General features: G+C 31.0%; 1 protein-coding gene across 1 annotated transcript in view; it reads left to right on the forward strand.

The window, feature by feature from the left end:
- Positions 1-24,209, forward strand: part of LOC129914716 (zinc finger protein 395) — a 257,386-nt gene that overhangs the window by 115,045 nt on the left and 118,132 nt on the right. Inside the window, exon 2 of the mRNA XM_055994062.1 lies at positions 23,511-23,686. Coding sequence (XP_055850037.1) covers positions 23,511-23,686 — 176 coding nt within the window. The remainder of the gene's footprint in view (positions 1-23,510; positions 23,687-24,209) is intronic.

A 24,209-nucleotide genomic window follows, 5' to 3' on the forward strand; every position in this document is an offset into this window, starting at 1 on the left:
TCTAGCTAGTAAAAGTAGAGGTACCATCGCCCCATCACACTGATGTACATAATACATTTATATATATCTATAATAGTCCCGGCAATTAACTTTCTAATAAAGAATGTTGGTGAAGTATTAAACCTGCGTTTCTATATGGATGGTATAATGTTTTGAACATGGTGATTCCCATCATCAATTTTCCATTTGGCCACACAACCAACACCCATTTTTACATTTTGAAAAATAATGTTTTGCTGTCAAAAGACTTTTGTGTTGTTTGCACCTTGAGGGTCATCAACAATTGCGCATATAGTTAGTATGTGATAGTGAAGACGTTTGAAGCTGATTGAGGTGCCTCGCAGAAATACATTTTATCGCCAACTACGGGGGGCCGCCATCTAGAAAATGTTTTGTAAATTTTCCAGAATCTCCATAAAGGTGAAGACTAAGGTCAGGCAGCAAACCAGAAGGAAAAGCTAGCGCACACAGAACCCGCAACATAAAACACAAGATTTTCTTGTTGGAATTTTGCTTTTTTTTTTTTAATATAAACTTGTTTTAGTTTTTTTTTTTTTGCTATATCTATGCGCGCGTGCAATAAACTTCACACCATAACAGCGATGTTAAATGCAAGGTGCCAATGCGAATGCGCCCAAGCGCAAAATATACTTTCACTTTTCACCAACTGAAATTGTGGTATGGAGTAGAGTAGACTCTAAGCCAATAAAAACAACTCTCATAAGTTTGCTTCCTAAAAGTATCGCACTCGTACTGTGTTTGCCAATTATACGGACACGCCAAGCAACATGCAATTTTTAATATAAAGCGATTACGAAGACGATGGACTTGCTGCTGGGTGATGGTGCCTCCTGGTGTGACAAGAAGGTGGTATATAAACGGGGACTTTATTTTATGGAAAATTATTAATATTCTAGCAATTAACCATACATAATGTAGTTCATGCACTAGGACCTGATTAAACATTCATATGATGCGTTTGGTTTCAAGCTGTGATCATTTGGGGGCAGACCATTTGGTGGTCATATCGTGGGAATGTTTGAAGATGCTATGGAAATTGTATAGAAAATTTATATGAAAAATCGGTTTGGAACATTGTAGAAAATGCACCTGCATTAATAACGTTGACTTGAATTTTTATTCCAATTTTAACCAAAAAAAAAAAACTTTCAAGACCAAAGTTGTGTTGTCATTGTCACCATTTCACAAAATCCTCACTATTAATTTTCTTGTTTCCACTTTTTATAACTTGACACTTTTCAATTATTTCAAAGATACATCACAGCCATTTAAAGTGACTATAGATGTCACTTAATTCGCGTTAATAGTGGCACTCCTTAATGCTTGTCACATATACATATTATATGTTAAGCACCATTCACAATCTTTGCATAGATACATCTTTTTGTTAAAAGAAAAAAACAAAAAAAAAAAAAAAATAGAAAGAAATAAAAGTTAATTCGGCCTTACAGAACCATTTTGCAAACTGTGTGTGACAGTTGGGCACACATCGGTTGAAAAAAAAAAACATTTAACAAAAACAACAACAACAAAATAAATAGATATAACACTGCTCTTCCTTGTATGGCCATACCTTTATCTATGATCCACACGGAATCCCCTTTATATGCATGCATAGATAGAAAAACTATCAGGTGCACATGCTCACTTGTATCTCCATGCAAAAAAAAAAAAAAAAAAAAATCGAAGAAAAAAAAAATATACTACAAACTTCCTAATAGATTCCTTGAGAAAATTATGGTCTTCTATGTGAATAGCCTTTTGAAAATGGTGGGCAAGCGATATACGATACAAAAAAAAAAAATGGTGGCAGAGGCGAGTGGTGGTAGTGGCATGGTTACCACTAGTTGAAAAAAGTTCTCATTTTAGTGACCAAATCCAAAACCTGGCAGAACTCCAAACCCAAAAATTCAAAATTCCAAATTTTTGTACAGATCAATGTTCCAAAACCAGAATCCATAAGATAAAAAAAAAACTACAAAAAAACTTAAATCCAAAAAAAAAGGAAAACAAATCGGAATTCGGAGTAATCGTAGTCCAAAAAATCCAAAAACCAAAAGTCTTCAAACCTCAAAATTCCAAACGCGTAAAAAATGAAAAGAACCTTCATCTAATTTAACTTAAAATCAAACCAGGCTTTTGGAGGGATTCACTAAATTTTTTGAGTTCCCCTGTTTTTTTTTTCGGATCAAAAAAAATTTGTAGTTTCTGCGAAAGTTTTTTTCAGATTTTTTTCTTGGGTTAAATTGAGTCTTTCAGTTTAGGGTTTGTTTGTTTGTGATTTGTTAGCGATATACCTACATAATTTTTGGAGTTCACAGCTTTTATTCGTTTTCTGAATTTCGAGTTTTTAGATTTTTTGGGTATTCGTGATTCTTACCGCATAAGAAAATGCTGGTTGTATGAAAAAAAAAACTAAGGACAGATTTGAAATCAGCGATGCCAAATTATTAAAAAAACAGTTAAGAGACTTCATAAAACATAAAAAAAGGTACAGTTTTGGTTAGCAGTGTTATCAATGTACCTAATGCAAAAATACATCTCGCCGTTCGGACTTCACAAACTCCAAGCTGGCCAAAGGGCCTTGCTAAGCTTCTTTGCTCTATCCCGTCTGATAACAAATAAATGCTTTCTGCAAAAAAGCGGAAGTTTTGTCTGTACGTGACAATTTACATTATCAGGTGTTTACATAATATTTTTCTATTTTTCATTTAATATCATAACAACAAGTTTTTTCGACATTCATACAAGTTGGTGAGTAGCTTTGGGTATCTTTACGTGACGGTCCTCTTGTTTTGGTTTTAACATTTTAATACAGTTAGAAACCAGGTCAATTTTGTTCATTAAAAATTAATGCTATCTTCGACAGATACAATCTAAAATTCAAAAGAAATATCTTCAAATGAAAAATGTGCAAAAAATGCATATCAGCAATAATAAAACAGATATGTCTGTACGTGACAGCGAAATGCACCTCCTAATAATGCAATTTGGTAAGGCATTTGGCTAGTGGCATTTTACCTGCAACACATTGCTTAATATTCTTATTCATAAGGAGACTTAATAAAACTTATTTCAAAACATTAAAAAAAAAAGAGTGTGTGTACACATGTACACGCGACTGAAGTTATACTTCTCATTCAGTTTTATGTAAATGAATTTCATTTGATATTTTTAATTTCTATTATTAAGTAATTAATCCCCACTTTTTTTTTTACATTTTTATCAAGTGAACAATAAATTAATTCTTTCATCCTCCTTGCGTCCATGTAGTTTTCAATTTATTCTGTGAAATTTACACATGTTGTGCGGTTCAGAACGTACGGTATACGCTTAACGACTTTTTTCAAAATTCCGAGAAAATCGGTTTTGAAAGTTGGGGTACATTTTTTTTCGAAAAATCCCCGAATCTTTAAACGCTCCTGAAAGCTAAATCGCTTTAGAGCAATTTTTGGGAGTGATGCCAAATGATAGCTTGTGTCATGGGCCTACGCTTTGCACATTATCAGATTTTTAAAAAATCGCCTTCCATGTTAAACCGCCACATCATGCCTTTTTTTTTCAGAATCGCGCCTATTTTTTTTACTTTTAAGTTCTCCCGGTTTGAGAACGCGTGGACCTACAGGAATGGGAGTTGTACCCAAATGTAGGTTAGAGTCCCCGCTATCTTTTGGCATCAAAAATTTTATTCATTTTCTTCAAAATTCCACGATATAGGCGTTGGAAGTTGGGGGCGCGAAAAAGCTTCTGGGAGCTGAACGCTTTGATCTAGAGACAGTGGAGTGGTGCCATATGAAAGCTTATATTCTCAGCTACCCGATTGTGGTATAATCCGGTTTTTCGATTTTTTTCAAAATTCCGAGAAAATCGCGTTTGAAAGTTGGGGTAAAATCTTTTTTCGAAAAATCCCCGAATCTTTGAACGCTCCTGGAAGCTAAACCGCTTGAGAGCAATTTTTGGGAGTGATGCCAAATGATAGCTTGTGTCATGGGCCTACGCTTTGCACATTATCAGATTTTTAAAAAATCGCCTTCCATGTTAAACCGCCACATCATGCCTTTTTTTTCAGAATCGCGCCTATTTTTTTTACTTTTAAGTTCTCCCGGTTTGAGAACGCGTGGACCTACAGGAATGGGAGTTGTACCCAAATGTAGGTTAGAGTCCCCGCTATCTTTTGGCATCAAAAATTTTATTCATTTTCTTCAAAATTCCACGATATAGGCGTTGGAAGTTGGGGGCGCGAAAAAGCTTCTGGGAGCTGAACGCTTTGATCTAGAGACAGTGGAGTGGTGCCATATGAAAGCTTATATTCTCAGCTACCCGATTGTGGTATAATCCGGTTTTTCGATTTTTTTCAAAATTCCGAGAAAATCGCGTTTGAAAGTTGGGGTAAAATCTTTTTTCGAAAAATCCCCGAATCTTTGAACGCTCCTGGAAGCTAAACCGCTTGAGAGCAATTTTTGGGAGTGATGCCAAATGATAGCTTGTGTCATGGGCCTACGCTTTGCACATTGTCAGATTTTTAAAAAATCGCCTTCCATGTTAAACCGCCACATCATGCCTATTTTTTCAGAATCGTGCCTATTTTTTTTTACTTTTAAGTTCTCCCGGTTTGAGAACGCCTGGACCTACAGGGATGGGAATTGTACCCAAATGTAGGTTAAAGTCCCCGCTACCTTTTGGCATCAAAAAATTTTATTTTCATTTTCTTCAAAATTCCGCGATATAGTCGTTGGAACGCTTTGATCTAGAGACAGGGGAGTGGTGCCATATGAAAGCTTATATTCTCAGCTAGCCGATAGTGGTATAATCCGGTTTTTCGATTTTTTTCAAAATTCCGAGAAAATCGCGTTTGAAAGTTGGGGTAAAATCTTTTTTCGAAAAATCCCCGAATCTTTGAACGCTCCTGGAAGCTAAACCGCTTGAGAGCAATTTTTGGGAGTGATGCCAAATGATAGCTTGTGTCATGGGCCTACGCTTTGCACATTGTCAGATTTTTAAAAAATCGCCTTCCATGTTAAACAGCCACATCATGCCTATTTTATCAGAATGGTGCCTATTTTTTTTTTACTTTTAAGTTCTCCCGGTTTGAGAACGCGTGGATCTACAGGGATGGGAATTGTACCCAAATGTAGGTTAAAGTCCCCGCTACCTTTTGGCATCAAAAAATTTTATTTTCATTTTCTTCAAAATTCCGCGATATAGTCGTTGGAACGCTTTGATCTAGAGACAGGGGAGTGGTGCCATATGAAAGCTTATATTCTCAGCTAGCCGATAGTGGTATAATCCGGTTTTTCGATTTTTTTCAAAATTCCGAGAAAATCGCGTTTGAAAGTTGGGGTAAAATCTTTTTTCGAAAAATCCCCGAATCTTTGAACGCTCCTGGAAATTAAACCGCTTGAGAGCAATTTTTGGGAGTGATGCCAAATGATAGCTTGTGTCATGGGCCTACGCTTTGCACACTATCAGATTTTTAAAAAATCGCCTTCCATGTTAAACCGCCACATCATGCCTATTTTTTCAGAATCGTGCCTATTTTTTTTTTACTTTTAAGTTCTCCCGGTTTGAGAACGCGTAGACCTACAGGAATGAGAGTTGTACCCAAATGTAGGTTAGAGTCCCCGCTACCTTTTGGCATCAAAAATTTTTTTTTCATTTTCTTCAAAATTCCGAGATATAGGCGTTGGAAGTTGGGGCACTCACTTTCAGCTCAGCTCACTTTCAGCTCAGCTCAAATGAGCTAAGCTATGGTACCTAGCTCAAATTTGAGCTGAGCTGTGAGCTGAGCTGAAATGTGAGCTTTTTGCAACCCTGGCAACTTGCCACATGGAAATTACCACATGCAACTTGCCACACGCAACTTGCCACACGCAACTTGCCACATGCAACTTGCTACACGCAACTTGCCACATACAACTTGCCACATACGACTTGCCACATGCAACTTGCCACATGAAACATGTAACTTGCAACGTGTTGTGTGTTTTATGTTTGCCGTACTGCGGCGTACTACATTTTTAAATACTAAAGTACTGCCTACTCTAAAGGTGAAACGACAGCCCTGCTACCCAGGGTGATCGCGTCATAATCCCTTTGACATTCTTGTCAAAAAGTAAATTTTCATACCCACCCTCCCATAAGAAGTATAACTTCAAAAATTAAACAACGTGCTAGGTAACCGTGTTTTTTTTTTTTTTTAAGTCGGTGAATAGAGTCTGATGTGGTTTAAGTAGTTGCACAGCGAATATTATAGGCGGCTGCTGTTGCTGCTATGTGCTGCGGCAACCATCAAGATGGACCATCGAAAATTATTGGACAAGCTCCTTGCATACCGTCATAAAGTTTCATTAAAATATCTTACAGATACAAGTAATGTGTAGACATATACATTAACTGATATAACGGCACATTCGATTTGTTTTTGTTGTTTTTTCTATTTTTAACTTAGGTATACAAAAAAAAGTAGGTATAGGCATGATAGTTGTTTTTAAAGCCTTTTTGAAGGTGGATATAAAAGGAGGTACTGTTGATGATATAAAAGGAGTTTTGTTACCTCCTTGCACAGTTTAATAGATACAAACTTCGAAGATATCTTTCAGATGAAAAGACTTTAGCAGAAAGGAGCAGTCATTTGATTGATAGTTTTTGGGCGTATAAAGGAAGGAATCGCAGCATTTTGAATTTGATGTATGGTTTTTTGGGCGTTTCTAAATGTTTAATGTTTACTGACATTAAAAGAGTTTGACGAAATAGGTTAAATGGAAATGGGGAGAAAAAAGGAACTTTAAAAAGTTTCACTTCAAAAATTGTTTCCTTAAAGAGTTGGCGGCTTACACGAATAATTATTAAGTACCTTACTGCTTGATCAGGAAATCGGTCTTTATAAACTTAAGTACGATGTGTGTAGTAAAATTGATTTAGTAGGCTATTCAATATACAATTTTTTTCCTCGCCTCATTTTAACTGAAATAGTTGGCTTTATTTGGCCATACTCAAATTTATTAAAAAAAATGCGAAAATTTGCAAATGCCCCGGAAATCAAAATGCAAAAAAACCCAACACTCAAAATCTTTGAATAGTAAATTAAATGAAGGTTTTTGCCTACAGTTTTGAAATTTGGCACACACACTTATTTATGTCTGAAGATGTCCCAAAAAAAGTCCCCAGGTCTCCGACATGAGCAATTTAGAGGAGCATGTAGTTTTTCACGTTTATCTTAAAAACGGTTTCTTGTCCCACAAAAATGAAGCTTATCAAATTTTATAGCTCTTATTTATTTTTTCGTATTTCTAACCGTTTATAAAATAACTCTAGCGGCAAAATAGAGAAACATGCATTTTTTTAGGTTTTCACGTTTATCTCGAGAACTTTTTGTCGTATAAAAAAAATATTTTCTACAAAATTAAAGCTTATATGTACTCAATTTCCTAAAAAAAATAGTAAATGTAGAGGTAATATCAATTTTTTATTTTTTTAAAACTTAGGGAAATTCGTTTTTTTTTTTTAAGTTTTAACATAAAATATGAAATACAAGGTACCAAAAACCAAACTTTTATATGCAATGTTGTAAAGATAACATAACATTAAATTAATAATTTCAAGGCCCTTTCCCGTTACCAAATTTTCAGCTTTTTATGATTTTTTAAAATTATTTCAATTCTGTTGGTAGGAGAGTGAAATAAAGAAAGAAGCCAACCAAAGTTCCAGAAGTCCTTCCTTGCATCCTTCAAATTTGTTGACATATATCTTGCGCCTCCTTTTTTAGACAGTTTTATGAAAATAAAAAAAATACGATATCAAACCTATTTTTTCAGATTTACTTTTTACAATTCTTAGTTTTTTTCATCATAAACAACCTTTTATTTATTAAACAAAATAGAAAAAAAAAAACACATAAGAAAAAAAAACTAACCTCGTTTCACTCAACTAATTCCGCATTTCACTTCCCAATCTTTGAGAAAAAAAATACAAAACAAAATTCCAATCACAAATCCAAGTTGGGTTTGCATTTTTGCATATTATTTAAAAGACAACATTCTCAATTAGCTTCATACATAAACAAACAATTGGCCTTCCGTACTTTGTTTCGTTTTCTTTTGCAAAACAAAATTCCATAACTTTTGAAATGGATTAGATATTCATGTTGGCCTCACGCGACTGTCATTTTTATTTCTCAAGTTTGGTATTCAACTCAATCACAAGCACGATATGCACTACTGACCACGCAAATAAGACGTGCAAAAATTCAAATAAAAAAAATTTTTTGAAATAGAAAAAAATGTTACTCTATTTACATATATACAAGTTTGAAATAGTTTTGTTGTTGTTGTTAATTTATTTTTAAACCTAATTTGATATCAAAAAAAAAGAAAATTGAGACAAAATTAGAGTTGCAATGATATAATGTCTGAGAGGTAAAATGAGGTAACTAGGTAAAGTATCACAATGGTTTTAAGGAAAAAAACGGGCATTACGTTTATACGAAAATAAAACATGACACAACGATGAAACTCCTGTTTATTTATTTTTTTTTCTTTTTCTTTAATTCTAAAAAATTATCCAAACGACCTTTCTATGATTGATGTGAATTTCGCGTGACCCAAATTTAGGAGATGTTGTCATAATAGCAACCATAACCAGAACCACCCACTGTAAACAAATTCAACTAACTATGAAGTTAATGTGTATATTTTCTATCTTATTAAATAATAATTCACAGGTGTTAACAAGTTGATATAAGTTTATGTATGAGGTACATCATGGGGATTTGAAATAAAAATAGAAATAGAAATTCAATTAAGTATACTTTTCCTGTCTGCCTTACTTTAAGGATACAAATTTTTGGCTTGAGTTTTAAAAATTTCATCAATTTTCAATAATTTATTATTAATATTTTCTACATGAGTTTTTATATTTAAGAAATTATATAACAAAACTATTTGCTTCTTATCCTCGTACAATTGTTGTTTTTATTTTCACAAACGTTTTCGAAAATTTAACTTTTCATCTTCAGGTGATAGCAAATTATAATTTTTTTTTTAAATTTGATGAGTTCACAAATAAATCAAATAATTTATAAATTGAAATTTTAATAATATCGTTAAGTAATTTAAATTTAAAGTTATTTTAATAATGTCTAAAAAAGCAAGGCCATAGGGATCTCTTCTAAGAAGGGTTGTAAAAAATAAATAATAAATTTAATGCAATTGTTTTCCATCAGGTACAAATTAAGAAACAAAATATTTATTGCAAATAAAAAATTATTGTATTAAAAGAAAATATAAATTTCGATTGAAAAAAATTTGCGTTGAAAAAAAAAAAATTTAGAACAAATAGCCAAAATTGTAAGAAATTCGACGAATATTAAAAAATATACATTTACATTTACAAATTTGCATTGAATTTTTTTTCAATGCAGAAATTTTTTGCAATAAATTTTTTTAATGCAAAATATTTCTTATTTGCAATAAATATTTTTTTTTTTAAATTTTAAATGCATTTTTTTTCAATTGATATTTTTACAACCCTTCTTCTGATCGGACTCACCACATTTTGACCGAAGAATGGGGTTTAAATAATTGTCCGCAAGGTGACGTTTGCTTATCGAAGAACAGGAATTAAATCGAGTTGATTGTTAGAGCAAACTCGACATTTCTGAAATTCGGGTGTTGTAAGGTTTAACGATGTTATTAACTTTAAATGCAATGTTACAAGGATCAAAAGTAATTAATATATTGTGGGCCCTTTCCTGTTACTCATTTTACCAATTTGCACCCTTCATTGAAATGATCTCAATTTTGTGAATATATTTCACACTCACGCTTATTCCCTATTATCTATAAGAATTTGAATAAATCAATTTGAAAAATTGGGGGGGATGAAGGAGAAGAGCTGATGGAAAGGGGAAATGTATCAATTTCGAAAATGTTTAATAATTACTTTTCGTGAAAATTATCGTATCGAAAAGTAATAAAATCTCAACGTGGCATTAAAACACGCTCCCTGTGACGTCCCTTACTTTTGCGGACACTTTGTGGCGGAATCAAAAAAAAATTATCTCATTAATTGTAGCTAATTAAATGCTAATTTGTTGTGCAAACCAAAAATTTGTAGCTCGCATAGTTTTTGAATTATGAAATTTTCCGCTAAAATAAGTCTGAAGTTAGCGGACAAAATCTGAAATATTTGAAATTAATGAGTTTAGTTGACCTCCAAATTTGTAGCTTTTTAAATGTTTTTCAAATACATAAACTTGGTTTTGGTAGCTTGAACAGTTTTTTTGTTATTCAAAATTCCGCTAAAATAAGACTGAAGTTAGCGGACGAAAGTAGGAAAATTAATATTTTTTTATGCCTGAAATTGTAGCTAATTAAATGCTAATTTGTTGCGTAAAAATTAATTTTGTAGCTCCTCTCAGTCATTTTCTATTTTAATTTGAAGTTTAAAAGTGCACTTCCTGTTCGCTGTACCAACGGACGAAAATTTAAAAAAAGACTTTTTTAAATTTTTTTTTTTGCCATTAATTGTAGCTTTTGAATACATTATTTTTGATACAAACCCTAATTTTGTAGTTCAAACCGTTTTTGAAATATTCAAGATTTTGTTTTAAAAACATAGCTCAGAAGTACCTAACCTTTCGAAATCCAAAAAAATGCAAAATTCAAAAATTTTTGTTTGCACAAATTTGAAGTAACCTAGACTAAGACGAAATCCAAAAACCTCGATTTTGTAGCTCGTTTAGTTTTTTTGTTACTCAATATTCCGCTAAAATAAGACTCAATTTCATAAGTAACGGTCAAAATTTTCAAAAAAGTTGAATTTTCAAATTTTTTTCTTTTCTAGAAATTGTAGCTTTGACTGTTTAACTAACTATTGAAAAATTGGGCCTTAATATTCTATACTTATTGTATAATTTGTTTTTTGTTTTATTCACAAAAATGACTAATTAATAAAAATAAAATCGAATAAATGATGTACTAAAAAAGGATTTGAATCACCATAGCAATTCTTTCTATACCATTATTGAATTTCAGGATTTATTTCTTCATGAAATAAAACTCTAATTAAAAACCCATTCAGTAAATCCTTACTTTTTGTGATATTTTTATATTATTGAGCCAAATAAAAACTATAGGTCTTCCTACACCTTCCTTAAAATCTTAGATGCTTCAAAAATATATCAAAAATATAAATGTTTATACCTACACATGAATAATCTTAAAACCCTGTTCTCTTATTTCATTATCTCCATTTAATTGAGCTTTACTATTTTATTTTTCTCTTAATGACTTAATTTAATCCCCAATTTAAACATTTACATTAAAATCCTCGTAATAAATCTCTAACTAAGCTTTAAGTCCTATACCCACATAAATACTGTCAGCTGTCATTGCCTTTATGTCGGCATTAATTTTGGAAAACATTTCTGTAAATGATTGACCTCATTTTTCGTTTTTTGTTTGTTGTAAATCAAATTCCATTAATTTACTTTCGTTTTGTTGTATTCAAAGTTAGCAAAAAAAAAAATCTCTTACAATTTAATTGAAATAATATAAAATCAAGCCTCGAGGTCAACCATTTTATTTTTTTTATTCACCTCGCGGCGTTGAAGCAGCGGTTGTTATTTCTCCATTTCATAACAAAACACTTTCACTGGCTTAGGTTTTAATTTTGTTTTATTTCTCTTTTTTTTAAGTTGGAAAAAAAACCAACTTGAACCAGAGTCTATTGTTGTAATCGAAAAAAATTATTGAAAAACACTTAAAGTTTGACTTTTGTTCGGGTGGGGGAGTTTGTTAAAAAGAAATTTTTTTTGTTATTTTATTTTTTTCACTCTCACTGATGAAATGATGGTTTAATATATGTCTTTTATGAATTTTTATCCAGGTAAAAGTATTTATGCATGTTGTACCTTGTACATCTGTTATACCGACATAAATCTTTTGCTAAGTTTTTACTTTTTGTTTAATAAATTGATTTAGGTCAAGTTAACTTGATGAAAACATATTGATTATGTTGGATTAACGTTGTTTTGTTTGACAGATAACATAATGGATATCATTTATCATTACTTCATTTTTCAAAAAATAACAACTTTTGGAGGACAAACAAACATTGAAATATATTTTTCATTTTGTTGACAAGCAACATGCACATAATTACCTTATAGATAACAAACGGTAACTGTTTCGAATATCTTTTTTTTTTTTTGTATATTTTGCAATCATCAAAATGACTGACATTTCTGTCAGAAATGAAACATTAATAGTTCTTCATTTTGATTTTAAAATTTGCAACTTATATAATCTACCTTTGTTTTAAAGGAAGTTATTGTATATAAAATTAATTACAGATTGGATGGTGGTCGGAAAATAGAGTAGGTTAAGATAGTTGACTTTTTTATGAACAAAATCATAAGGAAATAAATTTAATAAATTCTGTTCATAAACGAATTAAAACATTTAGCAGAAATTTTTCAGAAATATGTACGTGAACAATTTCAAAATCAACTTCCAATTTTTGGAGAACTTTTTTTTCCGTGCTCATTTGTTTCATACATTAAATTAAAATTACCGCAAATGTACAGTTTTCTGAAAGGCCACAAGCGATAAACAAACAAAAAAAAAAAACTGTTTGTTAACCAAATTAAAAAAAATATATAATCCAACATAAATTTTTCAGGGTAATGACATGAAATTTAATTTGGGTCATTGCCGGCATTTGATTAAATTCATGTTGTTTTTTATTTTTTTTTTTTATAAACCTCAGATAATAATAGATTCTAGACAAAAATATACCAGCCACAATGTGATTATTTAAAATAAAATAATAAAAAAAAAAATTCAGACTTAAATATGATAAAATAGAACAATTAAATGTAATCTTTACCGGCTGCACAGTACACACGTATACTTCGCATATCTCTACCGCAGATATGTTTTTTTGAGGTTTTCGACGCATTTAAACCTTATCGCAAACCCAACAAAAAAAAAAAATATGATAAGACAAGCTAGGGAAATCAAAAATTTGGAAAAATAATAGCTCAAACTCATTAGAATGCAATTAATATAAATAATAGAGGCGTTTCCCACGAAACACTATTCGAAAATAGTTTCTTTGCATATAGATTTTGAATTTGATTTTAAATGTGAAAAAAAAAATTGTTGCGGTTAATGAACTTTAACATTCCAATCATTTTATAAATATTTGTCATAAAAATCAACCAAAATAATTAATTTATATTATATGTATGTCTGGGGAAAACATTAAAATGACCATAAACAGATAATATTTTTAATGCAAAGTCTTGTTGGTTGGTTTAATATTGTCGTTTTTTTTTGACAGCTTGACATGATTGTGGTTTTTGCTTCTTCTTTATATGACAATTATTGGTTTCGTGATAGAAAATAAATTCTCAGGAATCGAAACTAACAGCATTAAGCCTGAACTACATCAAAACACAAAGTCAAAAAAGTACGAAAAAGTAAACAAAGCTCAAAATATAAAAATCACATGTATGTTTACATTTTTTTTTGTTTTTGAAGTTTTGAAATTTAAAATAAAAAAAAATTGAAAAAGTAAACAAATTACAGTCAACTCCATCTTAGTCGAATCGCCACAGTACACGAAAATTGGTTCGAGTTGGAGGGAAATTCGACCAAGAGGAATCTATTTAATCTTTTTGCTGCAGTCGGTTTCATTAAAAACGGTAAAAAAATTTGAGTTAGAGGAAAATTTGACCTAAAGGAAGTACGACTTATAGGGAATCGACTGTATTTGAAATTTCAATTGTTTGTCAAAAGAGCTTTTTTTTCGCAAAATGACAGGAACTATGTGATCGAAGAGCTACCTTACGGAAAGGATATAAAATATTGTTTGAATGTATTTGATTTTAAAACATTGTGAAAATTGAAAGCTTTTTGAATCGAATACTTTTTTCAAATGAAAGAGAGATATACAAACAAGCTACTAGGGGGAAGAAGAAAAAACATCGTGTTTACTTTTTTGTGCTTTTTTGACTTTGTGTTTTGATGTAGTTCAGGCTTTATAATATAGAAGTTCGAAAACTGCGTTTTTAGTTATTTTTTGTTTTTTTTTTTTTGTTTTTTTTTTTTTTTGTTCAAAAATTCAAATAGGTAGTATTTGTTTACAGCATTAAAAATTAAATGTTTACTCAGTAAAATACTGAGCATCAATAAAACACGGCTATCCTTAGACTGCTTCTGCTCTTTAAAAAAAGTCATTCAATCGAAAAAGTTCTTCGGTCACTTTTTCGAACATTTCGTGAATTTTTCAAGTAATTTTGTGGTAAGAAACTAAGTGTTTACTTGTTCGCAAACTGACATAATTCTATAGAAACTATAGGGACACAAACTAATTTCAATTAAATAAAAAAAAATCACTGTATAAACGACCCAACAGACAGTTTCAAAAAAAGTTAAACTAAACCACTTCCGTCTTGCATGAAGTTAGTTTAACATTCACGCAATAAATTTTATCCATTAAATTTCTCAAATACCAACCATTTGTAATAGACACTTTTTTTCCAACGCAACGGTGACATCACACTGACAAACATCATATCAACCAGCTATAGCTGCTATTCCTTATATACACTATAATCTCAACCGCTAACTTTTGAAAACGCACAAGTACATAACATTTATCCTCTTTTTTTTTCTTCTTCTACCTTTCTTTGAATAGAAAACTATTTGAAAATTTTTCAAATTGTAGCCTGAATTAAAGAAAAAGTAAAGTTTAAACTTTTATAGGGTGACTTTTCTATTATGATTATCCTATTTCTTGGTCTTGTTATCGACTTAAATCTAGTACTAATTTCGAACTAATAGTAAACAATATAGTAGGAAGGAAATAAATGTAGTTATTGATCGTTGATACTTCGTTGGAAAACTACCAGTAAATGGTATATGACTTGCATACGTATGCTATAATTTTTATTTTTGTATCTATTTTTGAAACACCCTGTACAATATTGGACAAAGTAAATTACCAGTTACAAGACACGTAATGTCAGTGGCGGCTTTCATCCAATACACACTATACCTCATCGTGGTCAACCATTCCACCAATCATACGATCAAACTCCGTCGAGTTATAAGACGACCGACGACGACGTGTCTGTATCTCAATCTTGATGAAAGTCATTCCCTCTGTCCGTCAACAAAAGTTTTATATATGTTTGTATGTATGGAAGACAACTATAAGATAGATGGAAATTTAAATACTCTTAAGTTTGTGTTGTAACTGATGAATACACACAAGTTTTTTTTTTGATTGATTTCTAGTTTGTGGCATTAGCTTGGGGGTTTTTCAAGATTGCATAGAGAGTATAACCTCTTGCCAATTAGGTGAAACATCTAATTTCGCATTCGACTTAGATTTTTGAATTATATACTATAGGTACCTAGTTTGAAATATAAAATCTTGATTCTTAGAATAAAAATAAAGACTGTTTTAACCTCTTAACGGTGCAGGTCTTATTAAATGATAGCTTGTATAGGTGTGGAAAAACATACAACATATAAATTGGATTTTCCAAAGATTTGATGATTAAAAATCGATTTTCTCGTCTGCTGGTGATTAAACAACTGCAGACTTAGCTATCGTTTGTTTCTTAAGCTTGTTTCAAACGAGCTTGTTGCTTCTTTTTTCTCAGTGTATAATGTTTATAAAAGACTAGTTTTTAAAATCTATTAAAACTGATAATTTCTAACTCAAGCCTTTTTACTAAGATCTTGAAATACATAAGAAAAAAAAATCAATTTTTTAATCTCAAAGAAGAGACTAATCTTATTTGAAAATAAGTATTAGTAAAACTTTAAACGCGTTTTTCTCGAAACGGTGTTTTCAACAACGTTGAGCAAAAATTTCGTCGAAACAGCTAGACCGATCGGCTTGAAATTTGCACACAATCTTTTAAGATACTTTCGCAAAGTAATGATCGAATGAGTAAGGTTTCTGACAAGTATTCGATTTTGTAAGCCATTTTTAAGTGTAAATTTTCTTGAAAACAAAAAAAAAGAAATTTTTCTTTAATCCGCCTTATGTGTATATTTTTACCTATGTTTTTTCGGACTTAAAAGTGCATATAACCTCTTAATTCCTCTAAGAATATCGTTCGTCTTTGGCTCGCTCAAATCGGTTGAATTTGTTAAGAAAACAACCTCAAGCCCACTTAGGATTGAATTTAAATCCAAACATATGTTTAAAAAACCTCTAAAAATCCAAATTTCTTCGATTTCTTCCTATATTTTGAGCGATCCAAAGATATTAATTAAAATGAAAATTGTAAACGCAGGATTTAATTTAGATAAGCAATGCAACTTTTAAAAGCTATTACATTTGAAAATTCCATACTTTTGCATTTTGAGACACCCTACTCAACAATCAGACCTTAAAGAATCTCTTGGGCAGGGGCGTACGTTGAGTTGTCGGGGCCCGGGGCAAGACTACATTTTTGGGGCCCCTTTGATATAGAAAATAAGAGCAAATAAAAAAATACGTTTTTTTATGGGGCCCCTGATGTTCCTATCATTTGTTGGTCGCTAAAATTATGTAAGTAATATTTTTTAGGGCCCCAAGATAATATGTAATTTTTCTTCCAAAAAATCAATTTATTTTTTTGGGACACCTGAGGTAATACTTTTTTTTTTTTGATGAAATATTATGTGGCTGGCTACCAATTCGCTGAAAAATATAATTTGTCTCTCTTGTGTCCGAATTGATTCATGTCAAGTATATTATCTTTTTGTTTCGATAATTTTTTAACCAGTTGCCTTCTCTGCCTTGTCTCCCTACGGGGCCCTGGCGTGTTGCGGGCCCCAGGGCACCGCCCCACTTTTATTTATGAATAAAGCTTGAAGAAATCTTTCTTTTGATGTCTCAGTCGATGTGTTCGGAGGAAATTTTTCAAAATGCATTTTTTTCAGCCATGCTTTTTTCGAAAATCTATGAAAAAAAAAAAAAAAATTTGTAATTTTTTTACCAAAATGCATAGACCTGAAAGGTGAAACTTCGAAACTTTGGTTCCAAGCTGTCTGCCTCCGAAAGTAAGAAAAAAGAGAAAGAAAAGAGCTTAAAAAGACCTTTTTTTTTCAAAATGTATTTTTTTTCGGCGACGGGTAGGTACACCTTAAATTTGTTCTCGAAAATCTGAAAAAAGAATTAATTTGTAATTTTTTTTTACTAAAACTCATATGTATATGTAATATGTACCTATTAATGTCTCACTTAACTAACAAATCAAAATTTGTCTTGTCCCGGAGCCCCGGCAGCTCAACGTACTCCTTTGTTTCTATGAAATCATGTACATTATGTCCAGTCCAGTACTGACTAAAAGCACAATATGACACTACCTAATGTTTAATGAACAAATTTTCTATTTATGACTCCTAAATGGATGATTTAATGAGTCCGAAGTTAGGTACTAAAAAACCACACCCAAGACCATAAATAGCTGCTGACAAGCTGTCTGGTTATATCCACAAAGAGATATATAGTACATATAATATAACTTAATACTCCCACACTCCTTATATGGATTAACATTGCTTTTGATTTGTATACAAATTGAAGAATGTATTTAGGGAGAATTCGGGGGCTATCTATATAGGGCAGCTTTATGCATTCATCAAAATTATGGTTATTAATCAGTTTCAGTAGACCACCCAGGGGGAGGTCTAAATACATTTTAATTAGGTTATCTATGCCATCGGATACTCTTTGATTGATGAATCACAGAGTATGACTTATGACAAAGTCGAAAACGATGTCATCCAGTGTTTTGGTGTTTGAACTCAATTCAGTAAACTCTCCGATATGATCATCATTGTTGACTCACACACAATATCATAACAACATAGTTCTTTACTGGCGATATATATACATTGTTCCATTCAAAATCACTTTAAACTCGAATCTCCAAACACATTAGTACCACCAGGAACACCCGGCAAGTAACCCGAATAAATTGACTAATTTGGATATGTGTCGGATAAAAGAAGTGCCAAGCAAGAGGCGAAGAGCAAAGTGAAACGTCAGAAACGTTGTTGGATCGCGTGAAGTTGGCCTATCACCCTGAGCGCTGCTGCCTGAAATGGCAAGCAATCTGTATGAGTAATGGAATTCCGTTCGTATTTAGCCTCCGGGCAGAAATTACTCGCTTAGTATAGATATATAGCAACATCACAAAAATGCTGCTTGGGTAGCTATAGAGTGCGTTCCACGAAACAAATTCAATAGCGCTATTATGACGCTGACAAAAACTCACACAAACATTTTATATTGTGACTTTTTTTTTTGTTTGCTTTTAAGTGAGCTAGTATCTTTATATGTTTCTGAGGGTAAATCCCGCGTCATATCAAAAACATGACGAGAAAACTGTCACCGACTAATAACAACGTCGACGTCGACAACGCGTAATGACTTTGGTGTCACTTTGTTGGTCGTTAACTGCGTATGAATATAATTAATTGGCTGTTAAATGACAATCAGCAAAATGGAGGGTGTGTTTATCTTCCAGCGAAACTGAATAGCTTCATATATAGTAAATTTCGAAGCAAAAGATATCGCAATTTATGACATTATAACAGACACAAAATGACTAGATACAAAATGTCTATACATGGTGGGTTTATTGTTTTTAACTACAACAATACTTTTACTTTATTAACTAATTGTTGTTTTACTTTTATGTGCCTTCCTTTTTTTTTTATTTTGACAGAAGCACATAGCACACATTAAAAGTATAAATCTAGGTCACAGAGATTTGTTTTGCAAAAATAGTGCTGACTCAGAATATTAAAGTGGGACAAAATTCTTATGTTTGTAGTTGTTAAAGATTCTAACATAGCATCAAATTGACATTGAATAATGTAATTAACACAAATGTTCGAGTTTTATACTTTTTTTTTTTTGCCGGATGTGCTTGAAGGCAGACGAAATGGAAAGTGTTAGATTGTTTTTTTTTTTTTTCTTTTGAATATTTTGAATGGAAGTTAATTGGCTTAGTTTTTTGTATGGTAAAGTTTTGGCAAACAAATATTCGCATTTGCATCAACAACAAGACAATTTTTCAATTTTTGTAAGTTCTATTTATCAAGTTTGAAAACATCTCTCTACGAGTTGTTTACTAAAGGTTATAGAGTTTTTCGTCTGGTCCAATTACAGATTTCGCAGTAGTCGTTTGGAAAAAAAAAACACCCTTTCCCTCAAATTTTTTTAATGAAAACTCTTTATTCTTCTTTTTTACCGATTTCCATAAAGGAGGAGGTATTCAATTCGTCTGTATTTTTATTTGGACTGAGTGAACCAAATTTGATAATTCTTTTGGTGGCTGTGTGGTCCCATTTCAATTTCGTCTAGATTTGGCCATAGAAACTATTAGAAAAACCATAAAACCCAGTTTTGATCCATGGAAGTCGGTTTTGTTTTTTGATAAAAATGATTATTTTCTTAAATGCAACGTTCTTACCAAATTTAGGGAGGCCCATCAATTTTGTTTCCCACAATAAAAAAAAAACACCCATGGTATTCTTTTAGACGGTTCAGATTCTTGTTTCCAATCTAAATAGTAACATAATTGCTGAATTTCAATAGCGTACTATTACTAGTTTTTTGGTTGGCATAGAATGGTTATAATTTAAACTATTGTAAAATAACATGTGCACCGATGTTTTGAATTATATTTCTATATTTTATGACAGTTTAAACACAAACTGATCAAAACCAAACAACTGCGTTATTTTACGGCAAATTTCAGTTTTATTTGTAAAATCATATAATTAAGCTCTCTGATATTCCTATTTGAAACTATAGGAACAACGTAAGTCTCCTATGAAGTTAAATCACAGAAAAAATTAATTTCAATTAAATATTCTTAATAGTTTATTACCAAAAATCTGCTTTACTGCGTTACCAAGATAAACCACAATGTTACCGTGATTGGCAAACAATTCAATCCAAATTTGGGTTTCAAACTTGTCAAAACTTATATCAAAATGATATAATTGCTTTTGTTGAAATCAAATAAACAGTTTGGGAGGAAATCTGATAAAAAAAAAACGGTTCTATGGCAGGTTCCATTAATAATGATATTCGTACAAAAATTTCATTAGAAGATAAGATAAAATAAGATTTGATTTTTTTTTTACAAAATCGTTGCAGCCGTTTTTGAGAAAATTTAACTTTTTGTCCAAACAAATTTAATTACAAACAGCCAAAAAACGCTTCATACCAAGTTTGATGTTAATCGATCCATCCGTTTAGGCTGTAGCAGAAAATCAGATGAACTTCCGGATTCACTTTTTTGACAATCTCTATCATCGTAATGTCAAATGCATAATTTGATAATATCAGTAGTACCTCTATCGCAAGTAAAAATTTGGTGGAAACCCCAATATACAAATGTTGGTTAAAAATTTTGTTTGCTGTATGACCAACACTAAGAAGAAAACAAAAATACGGTCTTTTTTTTATCAAGCATCACAAAAAAATAATCAAAACAAAAACACTTAACACATTTGCCTACTATTATACTGCCGGTCGCCATCAAATTTAATCTACGCAATTGTTTAATTATAAATAAACATACATATCTACAATCTACATGCGTAACTGTATTATGTCTATAAACTTGAGTCAATTCAAAACAAATTTAACTTAAAAAAAAAAATAAAACAAAACAAAAACAAAAATGTGTAGGCATCTATTTAAAATGCCTATTTTCAGTTTATCAACAACAAATATAAAACAAACCTCAAAATAACAGAAGCATAAAAAAAATACCTACTCACAATCACATATTTACATTATATTGTATCTATGAATGTATGTATGAGTAATTACTAGCTAAAGCACTGCGATTTGTCGTAAACAAATCAATAAAACCAAACAAACGTAAAACATAGAAAAAACATAGAAAAATAAAAATATCCTAAAAACTTTTAAAAACTTTTAAAAATCAAATACCTACATAATAATGTAGAAATAATTTAAAAAATAACATAGAAAAAACATAGAATCATATTTAAAATCAAAATAAAGCAAACAATTCAAACAAATTTATAGAAACAAACATTGTTTTGGTTATAAAACACATATAACCGGCATAATTTCAAATAAAATGTCGTCTATCTTCTATAGACATCTACACACAAACGCAAAATATGTATCTATGTATTGAAAATAGAAAACAACAACAAACAACATCAATAACATTGCAAACCGGTGAGTTTGTTTACACTCTTTTTATCGACATTATATTGGCATTCGAATGAAATCTACATAATATCTCTTATATTCTATGATATATGTTGCTACAAATTTGTATCTAAACATAATGTTTTCTTCTTTGATTACCTGTTTTTGTGTATAGTATCTTTTTTTTGTGTCTACCTGCGCCGCCGGTAGCCGGTTATTGTATATTTTTAACCACAAACACTTAGTTGTATAAGAGCAAACGCCTGATCGCTAAATCTATGTTTTTGTTTATAGCGCACGCGGCGCTCGTACTCAACACAAACACATACAAAACTTCTTTGTATGATGTTGCTAGCAACAAAGAGTCTCTCTCACGACCACAAAACGCTCCTATTGAATTTACTATACAAAATAAACAAAGCAAATTGTTTAAGTATAATCTCGTACATGTTGCCGATCCGTTCCGACCACTATAATCGGCGCTGCGCGACTCTTGATCGTCTAGCAGAATCATTCTGAAATGCGCGCGCGATCAGTTTGTACACAATTCGCATACAATAATATTTGGATTTATTTTACATTTGTTTTTTGAATCAGATTTTTATCATATTTTGATGAAAATTAATAAAATTTAGAGAAAAAGATATACCTAATATACTTGTTACTTGAAGTTTTTTCTGTGACGATAAATAAATATTTCACTCGACAAAAAATAGATATTGCATAAATAACTTGCAGCGTTATAAATGCAATCAAGTTGTCTCAAGTGTATTTGTGTTTCCTTATTTTATATATCTGATTTATTGTGATTTAATTCATGATCATAAGTCAATATCGTATAAATAGTTATTGTTTTGCTGAGGCTAGAAAACCGGCCGGCAAATAGTATCTATCTGGTGGAATAAATAAAAGATATTATTTTTATTTTTGTTTCTTGTTCTGTTCTCTCTGTTCGAAGATCAAGTTTCTCTTGGGTGAAATTAAAAGTGTTAACAGATAATATTTTTTGTTGTTGTTTTTATTCAATTTTGTTGTTTTACTAGTGTTTGACTGGATAAAGTGTCAAAGACAAAGCTAGTTTTCTTCAACAAAATCAAAGGTGATTTTTTTTATTATTATTTTTTTTTAATTTATCTAAATCAAAGATTATTTTGAAACAAAATAGATACAAACAAAATGTGAAAAACAAAATGTTATATTTTGCTGAATTGTATCTATCTACCTGTTGATAGGTTAGTGAAGTGTGAAGATATACCAAACCCTTTGTGTTGATTTTGTCTTTCATTTTTTTTTTTTTATCTTCGAAATGCACTTTGTGTAGATAGATTATGATTCATTATTAAAATAAATTAATTCTTTTGTGGATATTTTAGGTGAAGAAATGCACTGAGTCATTTCCTTTTTTAAATTGAAAAAAAAAAATAAAAATCGTGCCGGTCTCATGTTGTTATTAAAATGGGGTCAATATTTTTTTGTAAGAACTAAATTTCTTTGTTTTGATATTTTTTTTTTTTGTAATTTGCAACTTAGAAAAGTAAGAAAGGGAATATCCAGTTTAAAGCTTTGAGAAAACAAACACACAAAAATGGAAGTATGTATATGAAAACATTAAGTGAAACAATGTTCGGTTTTCGTTTTGAAGATCAGAAGTGGGATTTTCCTGTTAAAAATCTAGTTTTCCAAGTATTATTTCGATCGTTATTTATTACTTTTCCAAATACCTACTTAGTAGTTTTGTTTATCTAACTTTAACTTCTTCTTCGATTCTTTTATTTTTTGAGTCCATCTCTCTTCATGGGATTCAATCTTCCTCTAAAATACTAAAAATAAGGTGCTTTGAACTACGTTGGGCGCCACTTTTTCTTCAGTAGATTGAATAAAATCGAGAATTTTTGTTTGTTTGACTATCTCTGTGCTACATGATAATGTATATTCCCAAAGACATGACAGGAATATAATACAAATTACAACTGGCGCCCAACGTGAGGATTTGGTTTTGTTTAAAGAACGTACCTACTTATTTTTTTTTATGGTTTTTTGTTTTGGTTTCGATCAGCGAAAATAGTAAATGCAGTGACATCTCTTACCAATATAAAAAAAAAAAAAAAAATACAAACATTTTTCAGACCTTTTAAAAAAATTACAGAATTTCGTTATATAGGTACCCAAAACATAAATAATCTTTTAAATGTCTCTATTAAGTCTTGTTTTTTATGTTAAATGAAATAAAACTAACAATGATTTTTGTATTTTTTTTTTTAATCCTTTAGGAACCAATTGAATTAAAAAAGCGCCTTGAAGAGGTACGTCTATTGGAATCAAGAAGATCGGCACGTTTAGCCGATCAAGATCGTGACACGGATTTTGCTCGATTAGCCGACATGGGAGGTGATCGTCGTCGAACATCGTCACACAACATTGATGTGCCATCAGCACCACAGCATAAGTAAGTTATATTTACATAGTTTTTTTTTTTAAATATCTTAAGATAAAATTGATAAGTTCTACAAACCATGCGCCACATATAAAATGGGTATCCCTGACTCATTTTGTTATATATTTTTCACCATCATAATTTGATTAAAAAAAAGCGCGAAAAAATAATACAATTCCCGGCACCACCGCCTAAAAAAAAAAAAACAAAAAAAAAATTAAAAAAAATAATAATAACCTAGAGATAGAGAAACCTTCTTTATACAAACATCGATCAATGAAAACAACTTCTCCATGCTACAAAAACAAAACTCAAAATATGGAATTTCTAAATATAGATAAATATATATACATATATACATTTATATACAAATATAAGCCTGGTAGAGATAAAAATACGAACCGGGAAAAACTTTTATATTGCGACGATGAGTAAACTACCACCACACAACTCTATACAAAACACGGAAATTTTTGTTATTTTTTTTTTTAATTCCCCATTTATATTCGTACAATCTTATCTAATCGGCAAAGTT

Source organism: Episyrphus balteatus, chromosome 3 (assembly GCF_945859705.1).
Source record: "Episyrphus balteatus chromosome 3, idEpiBalt1.1, whole genome shotgun sequence".
Taxonomy (NCBI): Eukaryota; Metazoa; Arthropoda; class Insecta; order Diptera; family Syrphidae; genus Episyrphus; species Episyrphus balteatus.